This window comes from Phaenicophaeus curvirostris, chromosome 1 (assembly GCF_032191515.1).
Source record: "Phaenicophaeus curvirostris isolate KB17595 chromosome 1, BPBGC_Pcur_1.0, whole genome shotgun sequence".
Taxonomy (NCBI): Eukaryota; Metazoa; Chordata; class Aves; order Cuculiformes; family Cuculidae; genus Phaenicophaeus; species Phaenicophaeus curvirostris.
In genome coordinates this window covers 72,689,085-72,703,289 of record NC_091392.1, presented here as the reverse complement: position 1 = coordinate 72,703,289, position 14,205 = coordinate 72,689,085, and the positions used below count along the sequence as shown (strand labels likewise).

The following is a 14,205-nucleotide window of genomic DNA, read 5'->3' as shown; positions in this document are numbered from 1 at the left end:
AGCTGAAGGGCAGCTCCAACTTGGCTGCATGGAAACAAAGCACTGCCCCCTCCAGCCCCTGCCCTGACCACACACCACTTGCTTGCTGTTTACTGCTGAAGAGGTGTCATCTGAATGCAGCTAAAGGCAGCTGCTGAAGCAACACTTAACCAGCTGCATTTGACCTAATATTGACCTAATATTGCTTAAGTGATTATAAAGGAAAAAAATTGGAGGATCTAGCCCCATCTTCAGTCTCTGAGACATCTCAAAATGCAACTTATCAGTTGCCTGTATTTGTCACAGTGACTGTTCAGAAGGAATAGGAAACCAGTTTTGCAATAAGGTTTTAAATACATTTTTAAATATGTTTATACACATGCTTGTGTATATACATGAACATGTATCTGTCAAATTATTTTCATTGAATGTTTAACTGAATATAAGTTTCTCACAAGGTAAATTATTTATTTCCTTCTGGTCATGAAAAAAATAGGAACAAACAAAACTAGTGTCACATTTGAACAAGCTTAGCAATGATCACAGCAAACAAACTTACCTTCACTTTTACCGGCTCAGCTGATGTGGGCAGCAGACCGTAGTCATATTCTAACTCTGCACAGCACTGTTGCCATAGAGAAACATGACATGGAAGAAGAAAATTTAAAAAAAACCCAAAAAGATAAAAAAAAGAGAACACTACTATTGATTACGAACAAAATTTAATTTTATCTTTCCAACTGAACTACTTTCAGCTACCAGGAAAAGCATCAGTTGTTTCCCCTTGTCACTTTCAGCCTTTAATTCTGCAGACCTATAAACACAAATACAGGTTTTATCTATGTATTGCTGGTCCACAGCTTTGATTCTGCTCCTCTGATGCCCCTGTTACAGCCTCAGACACATGTCAGCACTTTCTGTTAGTCTTTATGAATACCTTGCTATTCTGTGGTAAATCCAGATCATTCAAACCCTGAGCTATACTGTTCTTTACTAGAGTTGGTTGGGGAAAAAAAAAGTCCTCCCACAATGCCACCCCCCTCCACCCCTTTCCAAACTTGAAGAAAGTGTTTTTATTTAAAGCAAAGTACTCCAGAGTTACATAATTTCCAGTATATCTTCACAAAGGGGCACAAAGGTAATAACTGTTTCAGTGCCTATTCCATTGCTGGAGTACTGAGAAGTACTATACTACATTTTTTTAAACGTTGTTTTCAAGACTGTCTGCAGAAGAAAGGGCTGATTGTGGAGGACAAATTTCACCCATGCAGCAGGGAAATTTTCCCGTGGCTGCATTTGATATGATCACCAAGTGTTTAAAGTGAAGACCAAACACCACACACCTGTAAGTTCTACCCTATGTTTTTCCATACAGCTTAAGAAAATAATGTGCAGATCAGCACACAGTTTACTGCACTACAGTTATGTATTTATTAGAAAAGAAGAAATCAGATGCTGCTGAATTGCTTGAAGTTCAACTCAGCTGTAGATGACCCTCCAAGAGAGCACCTCCTGTGCAAGCCTACCTTATCTTCTCCCACCAGACAAACATCATACCTGACACAGCAATTCACAGAGTCGCCTTTGAAGCAGTTCCCATCTTAGTGCATTAACAGTCACTATGAAGAGACATTTACAATTCTTACAGGATTCCTTATAGTTCAATAACAAGCACTTAGATGTTAGTGTCTTTAAACATGACCACTGCCCACCACAAATCCAGTGCACTTAGCTTCAGTCTAGTTATACCTACAACATTCCTTTCAGAGGAAAGAGAAATTTAAAAGTGCACTTTCTTTTGTGAGTTCCAGAAGACACTGGGCCCTTTCTGCCCTCTGGTAATGATTCCCCTTGCTGTGAAAGGAAGGAATGCTTCCTCTCTTCATCAGAGTTCCCTGGACATAATCAAGAAATGTGCGGCTCTATTACAACTTATTGGAAGAGAAGCATTTGTCCTTCCAATTTGACATCCCCTACAGAAGATTTAAAGACAATAGGCTTTACATCACACTCAGAAACATTCTTTGCTCAAGTTCAGTAGTGCCAGGGCCTGCCCCTGGTGACTTCTACCTTGATGCACGTCTATCAGAGCTTTTATACCACAGCTAGTAATGGGTATTGGGGTAGAAAGGAATTGTCATTAGTGCCATTGCCTCAGTGCCCAAGCTAAATTCTGAAGGCAGCTCTCAGAAGCTTGTTCAGCTTTTTGACTGGATGAGGGCTGTAGTAATTAGTGGCAAGGCATGAGTAGACATCTGAAACATAGAAGGACCTGTGCCAGGCTGATTTAGGCTGAAGTAGATTCCTTGGCCAACAACTTTCCTCATCTCTTACCATATAGGTTTGGGGAAGTAGAGGAATGCAGTAGATAGGTAGGCTGGGGAAGAGAATACAACCCAGCCCTTCAGTTAGAAGGGACACGAGATCTGTCTAGTTTTCTACAGGAGCAAGCAAAGCATTGTCTACACATCTACCAGTTTATTTCTATTTATCCACTGAAAGATTTCTGCAAAACACCTGGAGTAATTTAAAGCCAAAGTCGCAGCCATTTTTAGGGTTGTCAGGCTTTCTGGGGTTTGTTTGGGGCTGTTTTGGGTTTTTTTCCCCAGTCACAGTGGCACCCATCTCTTCTGCATATCTGGGGTTCCCTCACTTCATTTACTCTAGCTCCTTTCATAGGAAACTTTTGTCCATTCAGACCTGGAAAATGTTACATTTTCCCATTGTTATGCGTCTTGTCAAAAAGCAGCTTCACAGTTTGAAGGAAGCAGTAAATATGAAAGTTACACAATAACACATGAGCAATGCCAAAAATATTGGTCAGAAGTCTGCAAGCATAGTCCAGAGCCATTTCTGCCACATCAGTGCTTATTAGTTGTGCCTTAGAGCTAAGAGATAGGGTCCCATCTAAACTATAGCTTCACATACATGCGTGTTGTAAACAACTTTATGTTGAGCATCAATCACTTGGCTCTGGGAAATATATATCTGAGGTCAAATGTTCAGTGGACTTCAGTCAGTCAAATTTTTTTCCAACAAGCAAGTGATAGGCACTTCAGAATGTGGAAAGAACAAGACACATTTGCAAGCAAACTACTACATTCTTAAACTGCCCAAGCTCCTCAAGCGTTGATGTGAGCAGGAGGTAGTATGAAGTTTCCATGATTCTATAGCAAAAGTTGCACATGTATGATGCAGTGACATGATTGCTTTCTACTAGAGAGAACAGCCTATAGTTATTGAAAAATGAAAAGCAAATACAAGCAGCAAGCAGAATGCAGCACAAAAATCAGATCTATTTGGTACAGGAAGCTTGATGAAAGAATGATGTCTTTGTTAGGAATAAGGTGGGCTATTCTTGTGTGGGAACAGCACCTTAAGGAGAGACTGTTACCCATGGAGTTACTAACCCTTCTTTCTAGGACTAGAGATTTTGTTAGCAGAGTCTGCAGCTTTGGTCCAGCCCAACACCCACTCATTGAGACCCCACCTGATTCTCAGCCTGGAAGCCATAATTCACATCTCTACGAAGAGAAGGAAAAACAAAGAAAGGAGACTCTAAAATGTATTTTTAGGGACGACCTGCAGATCAGTTCTATTCCATTCCCCCTTGCTGTAACTAAACCCGAAAGGATTCACCCATGCAAAAAGGGATGCTGGCATGCTGCCAGCAGTTACTCACTTTTCTGGTCTTCCACCTTTTCTTGAAGCAACTGGCAAGTGCTTGTTAAAGCTGCATTCACATCCTCGAGCTTTTGCTGCTCAGAAATGGCTTCCTTTAACTTGCATTTCAAGGATGCAGCTTCCTCGCAAGCAGAGTGAAAGGCTTCAACTTGATCCTCTTCCTAAGCACAAAAAAGTATTTAAGAAAAAAAAAGAATGCAAGAAAAAAATAAAGCAGCCTGGTCAACACAAGAAGCCTCTACAGTTCATGTAAGTGAAACCAAATTGCATCTGTTCTTTCTCAGGAAGTGATAAAACTCCCTCTGAACTTCTGCATTTTTACTTTGGGGTGGACTGTGTATGAAAGCTATTTTTGGGTTTATTCTCTTTTTTTTTTTTTTTTAAAGCCACCACAAATATGCAATGCTGCCGCTTTCATCAGCAAACTGTTGTCACCACCCCCTCAAATTTTACTTCCTCTGCTGGTTCCACTTTTGTGATGAAGCACTCCATTCTGAACATGCAATTTTCCCCCCTCAAGAGCAGCGATGCATTGTATGTAGCCTTTTGCACCTGTTTGTTTCCTGTGTAGAAGTAACTAGACTGTCCCTTACCTTTTTGCTGGCATCCTCAAGCTGCTTTGTAGCTTTTTGCAGCTCTAAACCAAGGGCTTCTGCCTGGCCAGCAGTTTCTTCTTGTAACTGTTTGACAGTTTCTAACTCACGTTGCCTGCAGGATGAGAGAGCACAAACCACAATCCGTTACTGACATTTTAGAGCAGGCATGCCTGGGAGATGACACACACTAGTTGTTGAGATATGCACCAAGAACCACATTCAGCTGTTTCATATTGTAGCTCCCCAGGACCCAGCACCAGGGATTTAATTCTTGCTAAACACAATTCAAGCCAGTAGGCAGAGGAAGCTGTTCTACAGCAGCTCCAGAATAAAGAAAGGGATAGAGGTTTTCCCTGGTTTCTCCCCAGCTGAACAGCATGATGGCTGTGCCAGCCTCAGCCCCACAGGGTACCACAGTGGCAGGTCATGGAATATCCAGAAGTGATACCCTGGAGCTGTTACTGCAGATACCCAGCTTCATCCGGTCAATTTCCCAGTGTTTCCGAGGGTATTTCACTCAACAGCAAGTAGACGGCATCACAACCGGTGCCTAAGGTGATGACTTTCAAGGAACACTTTCTTTTCCACTCTTTGCCCATTCCTTCTCCAACTCACTTGCATCTATTTTATTTTTTTTTTTACGTTGCTACCACCTCAAACAATTTTGATACAGAAAGGCAGCTTTAAGGAACCAAGCCATCAGTATTTTTATCATCTCTTTTCTGAGTGAAGGAAGAGAATGTGGGAGGTCTACATTAACAATGCTAACTAGGAGATAAGTCAGGCAAAAGTGCAGTATGACTGCTCCACATTTGCTCTTCAGGGATGCAAAGCCCTAGGAAGCTGCTTACGCCCCAAACCCAGGTAAAGACATGCATGCAAGAATTTACATTTAGTGTAGGATAGCAGACGGCTGATACTGAGTAAGCCCAAATTCCACAAAAGACAACAAATTCCGAGTAGTTAGTCTGGAAACTTAAACAACAACAAACCCCAACTTGACTAGCTTCTGTCCCGAATGTCTAAGGTGACAAGGGAGGGCAGGAGGCAAAGGTTCACACCTTCTGTCTTTCACTGCAATATCAAAACTCATCGCAGGAGCCCTGTGCAAGTGAACTAAAATTTAAAGTTACATTTTCTTAGTTAATGGCATAACTCATTGAAGCTATACCCTTGAGAAACTGAGACATTATGTCATCTGGGGCTAGCAATTGTCTTCCAGAACAATAATACCCGCAGGCACATGTTTTACAGTTGTTCTACTTCACACAAAACCAGTGGTTTATTCAATGGTTGCACCTGCTAGATAGGCAGTTCCCTCTTGTTTTAACTGCTTAGTCTGTGGTCTCCCTGCTGTTTTCAAAGACATCTCCAAGCTTGTATGTTACATTGTATGAAAACCTTAACTGCCATGCAGCCTAATGTTATGCTAACACCAGATCCACTCTCCAAATAGCAGATAATTTCTTCTATTAAAAGAAAAAAAAGTCTTCATAATTCAGTGAACATTGTTCCATAGGACAAAGAACTCAAGTCAAAAAAAAAAAAAAAAAAGAAAACAAAACACACCACTGAACAGCTAAACCATCAACAACACTATCCTCTCTCCACAAAGACACACATGCTTTGAAGAGGTACCTGTCAGAGAGCTCTCTTCTTAGGTGAACTTGCTCTGTCTTGGTTCTCCTTAGGTTGCTTGCCATTCGAATAAAATCCTTATCTAGGGATTCTTTGTATTGTTCCAAGAGATTAAGTTTCTGGATCCAAAGATGCCTTTTTTCTCCTAGTTCTTGCTTGAGAACCTGTGAAATTTTGAAACCAAGTTGCCACATGGTTAGACGAGGAGCAGAACCAGAGAGTAAACCAGAGCCCAAATTTACACAATAAAAATTTATTTCTCTGCTCCACATGCGACATTATCAGCAATAAAGAAGGTATATGATTGACAGTATTTCCTAATCTACCGGCAGAGAATCTGGTTGAGGAAATGAGGAGAGAGACAGACAGAGAGAAAGAAATAAACAGTTTAATACAGAAAATATTATATAAGAGAAACAGGTGTTTGGTTTGTGCAAAAGTGTTTTGGGCAGTCTACTAGATTAACAAAGCTACCTGAACTTCAAATCTGTGCCTTCTGACTCCTGAATCTGATGGGATGTGGGGACAGTCTAGGCTCCTGCAAACTGTTAGTAGTTTAGGACTTGAAGATAGAACAATGCATAACCATTTACACAAGAACTTCCATACACTAGTTCAGTTTTACAGACGGCTCTCAGTTATCAAAAGGTTGCTTCTAAGTCATAAGCCACTCTCAACCTTTCTTTCTGGGCAGATCTAGGATATACGGATAGTCCTCTTCCTCTTTATCTCTTGTAAAATAAATATACTGTTCATAACTATTTATTGTAAGCTTGGCAGGAGACTAAATGGTACACTAGGGTGTCCTTACAACTTGCCCTGGAAAAACTCAACCACAAGATGCCCAGATGCTACAGTGAAATACATCAAGTTTTAATAATGACGATCTTGCAGAAAGCCCTAAGACTGTTAATTCTTACTTTTGTGATACTGTCCTCAAAGGACAATTTTGTACTACACCAAAAGAAAATAAAAGCCATAAACCCACATTTCACTTTGTCATACATACTTATCAGATGAAATCTATCCAAGGGTTGACCCCTGTAACAAAGGCTTTCAGTTTTACCCTCTGACTTGAAGGAAGAAAAGAATGAAAGAGTAAAAAAGTGAAGTGTTGAGTAATACTGCATCCTCTGTATTTTTCTGAACAATGACTTGCAGTACAAAATACTGAGAAGGAAGACTCTTTGCCTTTTTCAATTGAACATATAAAATAGACTTCTCTGCTTTTAAGGAACACTTAATGAGAATCAAACAGATCAGGTAAAAATAGGGGTCATATTTCTGGGATTTTACATGAGTTCAAAGGGGAAAACATCAATCCTACAAATATAGGCTGTGTTATCTAGCTGCAAATTAGAGTCTAATGTTGTTCATGAGCTTCAAGCAAAAAGTCATAGCAGATTAAGTATCATAATTAAAAAAAATAAAACAACACAAAACTAAGCTTGAGCAGTTTTGCTAGATAGGTTTGCCAGGATGACATGGGATGTGACCATATACAAGTGCCCACATCCTGAAAATCAGTTTCTCAGCCGAGGCAGGCAGTACTTGCTTTTAGATAACATGGTTTTGACACATTAGTGGTGTAGACTTATCAGGGTACATGTGCCAGAGCCTTATCTTCCAGCAGGAGAAGGGGAAAAAAGTTTAGCATCTCCAACTACATATGCTTATATGTGTGTATATAAAAAAAGCCACATAGGCAACACTTAAAATTTACTTTATGCATAATAATTTAAAACATATTAAAAATACTAAAATCCAGCAAAATTCCTCCATAATACCTTGAACACAAAATGCTGGGGAAGAGTTTAAGCTTCAAGTGATAATGCACGGTCCAAGATTTAACTTATTTTTCTACAAAGAGCTTTCTCTATGGCTAGAAGGAGCTATTTTAAATAGTTGTAATTTTTTTAAATCTACTGTTGTTCAGTTCCATATATCATATTTCCCACAAATCTGGCTTGTTCTAGCTGTGTGAAGGCAACTTTTGACACGAAGTCGTTTCCCATCACCACAGATCCCAGAAATGCGGGACCTTTCATTTTTAAAGAATCTTGTTCTCCTTTGATTCTCTGTTTCCAACTGCATCACTCTCTAGGAGCCAGAATAGGATTAATTTGCCACAAACAACTCCACCACCTACACCAAAAGTTTTCAGCCTCACATTTTTAACAGGAATATGATCCCAATATGAATAATAAGTTAACAAGCATTTTTCAGCTGTGACAGCTTTGAAGGATGAAGATTTTAGTCAAGAACAAGAAGTTACAGCAATACATGAGCCAGCACTTTCCTGGAGTTTAGCCAAAGTCACAGCAGCATGAAGAGACTGAGACACACCTTCTTCAAGAAGATTTCAGGATTTATATAAAAAATGAAATACCTAAAAATGCTGGCTGCAGGACTAGATGGCTCCAATGATTGCTCCTGCCTGTTCAGGAAACATGAAGAGGCCCAGCTACAATATTTTGCACACTAGAGGAACAGAAGGGTAGCTTTCTGCTTGAAAGCCAACAATTTAAGTGAGCATGGTCTGTGGTGCCACCTGCTATTATCCAGGTGGGTTTTTGCAGCTATTAAGGAGCTGAAAGATAGCATTAATATACAGTTTGGTGGACTTTTTAGTAGCAGTGTTCTTAACAGAAGGAGCAGATTAGAGGAAAAACTACATCCAGCAAGATGAAAATTTCGGAAACTGTGCTGTTACACGGGAGGGAGGGGAGCTGAGGAAGAGCAAGAGACTTGAACCACATCCACAGACTGCTGCTACCACATGAGGAGCTTATTTTTGCCAGTTACCTTGAGCAAAAGTCTTCACTTTCAAGCCTTGCTCGAGGTATGAGGAATAGTACAAACAAATAACGTAAGATTAAGTTGCATGATGTTTTCTTAGAAAACTTTCCTGTGGAAAGTGTCCAGCAAAAGTAGAACACTTCACCTTTAAAAAGAAAGCAGTACCTGAAGGAGCTACAAGAAAGCTGGAGAGGGACTTTTTTTACAAAGGCTTGTAGTGATATGATGAGGGGCAATGGCTATAAATTGGGGGGGGGGGGCACAGTTTTAGACAAGGCATAAGGAGGAAATTCAGGATGAGGTTGGTGAGGCACTGGCACAGGTTGCCAAGGGAAGTTGTGGCTGGCCCATCCCTGGAGGTGTTCAAGACCAGGCTGGATGGGGCCCTGAGCAGCCTGATCTAGTGGGACATGTCCCTACCCATCACAGGGAGGTTGCATGAAGCAACTGGATGGTCTTCAAGGTCTATTCCAACCCAAACTATTTTATGATTCTACGATTCTAAACCCTATGAAGGTTTTGGTTTGGAAACCTCTTGCCTCCTTTTGATGGTGAAACCATCCACTGCTATAGTCAGATTCATAGCACAGGGGAACTGGGTGCTCAAGGCATACAGAAACATGCAGTGGGCAGAAAAGCTTTATAGCTCACACAATATAGCATTGCCATCTGACCTAGTTTTCCCTCTTCAAATTGAATTACACAAGACAAGTCAGGAAAAGCACAGCATTCAAGTGAAAAACAATCATTCCCTTCCTCCTAAGAAGCATTACAAAAGAACTTTCTCTCCATACGTGCATCTTTGACCCCCAAATGGACTGTTATGGTCTCAGGCAATTAATATACGTAGCATGCAGCACTAAGATAACCTGCATTTAGATTTTTGCACAGCCCCAAGACTTCATGAAGTAGTTTCAGGGAAACCAGTTTCTTACCACAAGTTTTCTTTCCCAAGCCTGTTGGATATTCACATCAGGATCTTTTAGCCATTGTAAAGAAGTCGTGACAAGCTCCTCTGCTTCAGAGGCTTCCTCTTGCTGTGGGATGGTGGTGGGAGAAGAGGGGGGGAAGGGGGGAGGGAGAAAAAAAAGAAAATAATCAAACTCTGTCATTTCCAGTACTAGCCTGACACAGCACTGCCCAGAGTTACCCAAGTTATAAATTACAGTAGGTGCAAAGTGACATTGTCAGAGTAAGAATGCATCCCTCCCCCCTCCAAAGATATTTTGATTTTCTCAAAAGAAGCAGACATGATCTGTTCATCAACATTTGGAAAAATCCTAGTTAAAAGATGCTGATAGACGACCACATCCCCATGCACATAAGCCCTACCACTGACCAGGTTTTGCATGACAGCCTTGAATTTTTCTCCCACATATTCAGGTCCCTGAAGTAAAAGCAGCACTTCATGGTCCAGTGTTTCATTCAGGGATGTCCATTCAGTCTTGGTACTCTTTGAAGAGATAGAAAAGCCAGCTAGTTTATTTTGACATCTCCCTAATACAAACCAGCATCAGTGACATTTAGAGTTTCCTGAAGTATCCCTGCATTGTATTTACCAGAAGGTCAGATCTCCTGAAACTTGACGTTTGTAAAAAAAATAAAAAAAGCAAGCTGCCAAGTCATCCAAAGTAAATTTTTATGTCAGAAGTAGGCAAGAGGAAGTCAATAATTAGTTATGTTTATTCAGAAGAGGCTTTACCAAGTGGTGAATAAGCAGAGCCCTTACTTGCTTTACAGGTGATTTGGTGAAATCATTTCTCATTACAGCATTTGAGAGGTAAACACAGTGACTCACTGTGGCTGTGGGAAGGTGCAATAGGGGACAATAAGTTACTTTTGAAACAGAGCTGCCTAGCCAAGTATAACTTTCATTTCTGGGCCTACAGTTTTAGTCTGTTATTAGAACTTGTCCTGTTGCAAGTGCTAATGCTCTTTGCGAGCGCCCTACATATAAAAGCAACTAGCAGCATGATGAAATCTTACAAGAAACATCACTGCAATAGTATATATATTATCAACTCTGCTGCACAGCTTGCATCTGAAGGGAAGACAGCACTATAAAGTAGGGGTGAAACTCCATAGAATTCTTCCTTATGTTTCCTTAAGGACAAACTGAAATAATTTTTCTTCAGTATTTCTTCATTGGCGTGCTGGAAAGCTATAAGAACAGTAAATTAGAGACCAGATTTCCAGTGTTAAGTGAAGTGTGTCTGATCAAGAACATAAGATTTTCCAAAAGTCACCAAACCACCTGCTAGGTGTTCTGCAGAGGACACTGGGGGCACTATGACTCCAAATCAACAGGCTCAGCTGCAGTACCAAGATTTTTGTCAGTCTGTGCCAGACTCATCAGAAGGAAGACTCTCCTGGCCTCCCCTGAATCATTACCCAAAAATCTCAGGAAAAAAAAAAAAGGGGGGGAGGGGGGAAACAGGACTTCTAAAGATTAGTTCCCATTGTACCTGCTGAGGGGTGAGGGAATGGTACCTACAGACAGATGCTTATCAGAGTTTCTAAAGAATAAATTAGATTAAGACACCATGACCTTGCTTACTGTAATGCTTAATCTTCTTATTCACCACATTAGACTTGGAGAAAAAAGAAGCCTTTCCTCCTGGCATAGGCAGTACAAGAAAAAATGGTGTTATTTTTTTCAGCATAATAGCCTTTATACATTTGAAAAAAATCCTATCTTCTCCTATCAGTCTGTTCTTTCTGCCAGCTTAATGCACAGTGCTAGTTCTTTCAGATTTACCTTGCAAGTCTCATTTTATTGGGTCTCTGACTGTTTTGTTTTCTTTTCTTTGGACTTTCTCCTATGTGCTTGGGACAGTATTGCAACCTTCACGTCCTATGCTTGCACACTAGGATTCAAACTTCATTAGGCCTTGAATTCCAGGCTTATCTAATGATCTACTGAGAATGAGCTTTGTTCTTTCTTTACTGACGCAAGACAACTGGGACAAAATTCAATAAAGACTGGATTCATACCTCAGAAGACTGAGCAAGTTCCAGTTCACAGTGCAGTGAATTCATCCTTTCAGGAACATTACTGTTAAGTTTACACAGCAATGGGAAACTCAACCCATTTCTAAAAGAAGAAATAAAACAGTTTATCAGCCCTATTTCACTTTTGTCAATCTGCAGTTCCTGGGACTTGGTCACAATACTCACGAAATCAGCTCTTGCTGCACATGTTGCATATTCTCCAGTAGCTTATTTTTTTCTGCCCGCAAAGTCTAGAACATATATCAGACCTGATTAGAATGTTGATCACGTAGAATATATAGGATATCCATGCTTTCCCCCTCACATGGTCAAAAACTGAACTCTGTCGCATACCTCTATTATTGAGGAACACTCCACAATGGTTAACTTCAGTTCTTTGATGTCCTGCTCCTTCTGCAGAGATTGTGGGGGGAAAAAACCAACACACTTTTAAAGCACATAATCCATCAACTAGGGCATTGAGGTGCATTTGTAATGCTTACAGGTATGATGATTTGTAATGAAAACAGCACTATACTCAATCTTACATTACAGTAGTAAGCTGTATGATTTAGGTTGAGCAGCAATCTAATTACATAACAGAAGAACAGTGACAAATTTGGAAGAATACATTCAATTACTGTGCATACTGGCTAACAAAAAGCACTCTGATGGTCTTTTCAGGAGTTATATAGAAATTAAGGAGACAGAAGCACTCTTTCCAGATACTGTGCTTTGATTTATTACTTACCTGGCTTCTCTGCCAGAAGTGGCAGATTAAGCTAGACAGAAGCACTCTAGTTTTAGCTGAAAGCTTGTACTATATTCTGCCTAGCATGAGTTTTAATCCCAACTGAGCCTTAAAACAAGTTGCAATTTTCTGAGTTAGTAGGAGTAGGAGCTTTCTTAGAGTCACAAACTAGCAATGGGCTCCAGTTATGTTAAACACTTGCAGCAGAAGATGCTGCACAGACAAGCAGAGTGTTTCTTAGAGAAAACAAGAACAAGTAGGAGCTCTGGTCCTCTCACCTCTTATGACATCTCCCTACTCTTTCTTTTTAAAAAAGAATTGATGTTTCTGAGAGAGATGATATACACTGAAAGTTAGGCAGGAAAAGTGACATTATATTAACAGGTTTCCAGCCTTGGCAGAAACCACCAATGTGTTATGCTAAAGGTTATTAAACAAACAAAAAACTTCCCCCAAATCCCAAATAATCAGGAATCCTTCTTCATATACCATCTGCAGCCCTGGAAAAGAGAGGTTGCCATAATAGTTTTCAATGATGATCAAGCCTACCCAATCTGCCTTTGGATAAAGAGCTATGAGAGGGGATTTTTACCTTACAGGTAAACCCTTATTCCACAGATCCTAGCACCAACATGCAAAGTTGGTTTTCTACTCCAGTTTGTTCAAGATAATGCAAACCTGTCACTTTTATCTGCAAGAATATGCCATCTAGCAGTCTACTTTAAAAATTCCCAAAGCTAATAAACTAAAAAAGCCTTTTAAAAATAAAAGGATGCTACAGAGGTCACAAAAGCTTTGAATCATTCAAGGAGGAGAAAGTGAAAGGTATTTAAAAACAGTAGTTTATGTGTGCCTTTAAACTGCTTCAGGCAAAAACCATCCCAACCTATTAGAAAACACTCAGCTACAAAGTCATCAGCTAGACCAAAATAAAGTTAGTTTCTCTCTTGTCACTATTTGAATTCTGTTGGACTTAGTTTTGGAGGCAGCCCAATAGTCAAATATTTCATCAGCTGATTTGGAACATGTTCAGCTAAATAGAAACTCCATTGACCTAGAAGGCTATTTGCCTAGTTCATGAATACAGATGATGCCAACACCCTTACATAGTCTTATGTCTTTGTTTTCCAATACAAAATACAAGTTTAAAAACATCATCAGATATCTTGACTCTTCAGCAAATCCTAGAAAATTATGTTGCAGTAATGAGAAAGGATAAATTTGCTTTCCCATTGGGCTCTGAATCACCATTTCTAGCTTAACATAAAAATTAAGTAATTTTATTTATAGACACCAAGGGAAGAATCTTCTGCATTATTTTCCAGCTGTTGAAGGAAGTAGCCTTTAGAAGTTTCTGTATATTTCCTAAAGTCTAGTTTGCAAATTTAGTTTGTTTTAATAGGATGTGATATTTTTTTCTTCTTTAAATAAAAGCAAAATCTTGAAACCTTTAATTATGCTGACTCATAAGCAGGTCCTAACACAGATCTCGCCTACTTTGAAACCATTTATAGGATCAGGTTCTGTAGTGCGAGAACAGTAGAAATAAAAGCGCCACAGTGAAGATTATTGCCTTGCCTTTTAACAGATAAGCCCATAGTCAGTATTTTCAGTCAAGACAGCAGTGAAATAAAAACAACTAACCTGGATCAAGCTTGCCTCTTTATTCACCACGGTGCTCTCATACATATGTACTTGGATCTAAAGAATGAAAAGATCAGAAATAATACCAGTCATCCGCATGCACTATGAGTCTGTTATCATCTC

General features: G+C 39.9%; 2 protein-coding genes across 3 annotated transcripts in view; one reads left to right on the top strand and one right to left on the bottom strand.

Moving 5' to 3' along the window:
• ITPR2 (inositol 1,4,5-trisphosphate receptor type 2) overlaps positions 1-14,205 on the top strand; it is a 998,050-nt gene that overhangs the window by 830,563 nt on the left and 153,282 nt on the right. The gene's annotated exons all lie outside the window — the stretch shown is intronic.
• Positions 1-14,205, bottom strand: part of IRAG2 (inositol 1,4,5-triphosphate receptor associated 2) — a 40,950-nt gene that overhangs the window by 19,281 nt on the left and 7,464 nt on the right. The window contains exons 10-20 of one of the 2 annotated variants that reach the window (XM_069862865.1): positions 14,083-14,139; positions 12,042-12,101; positions 11,874-11,938; positions 11,691-11,790; positions 10,018-10,149; positions 9,632-9,733; positions 5,898-6,061; positions 4,257-4,371; positions 3,662-3,824; positions 1,537-1,598; positions 539-604 (exon numbers count right to left, since the gene is read on the bottom strand). In XM_069862865.1, coding sequence (XP_069718966.1) covers positions 539-604; positions 1,537-1,598; positions 3,662-3,824; positions 4,257-4,371; positions 5,898-6,061; positions 9,632-9,733; positions 10,018-10,149; positions 11,691-11,790; positions 11,874-11,938; positions 12,042-12,101; positions 14,083-14,139 — 1,086 coding nt within the window. Of the gene's footprint in view, positions 1-538; positions 605-1,536; positions 1,599-3,661; positions 3,825-4,256; positions 4,372-5,897; positions 6,062-9,631; positions 9,734-10,017; positions 10,150-11,690; positions 11,791-11,873; positions 11,939-12,041; positions 12,102-14,082; positions 14,140-14,205 lie in introns of those variants that run through there. The other variant, XM_069862873.1, reaches the window with a different exon arrangement.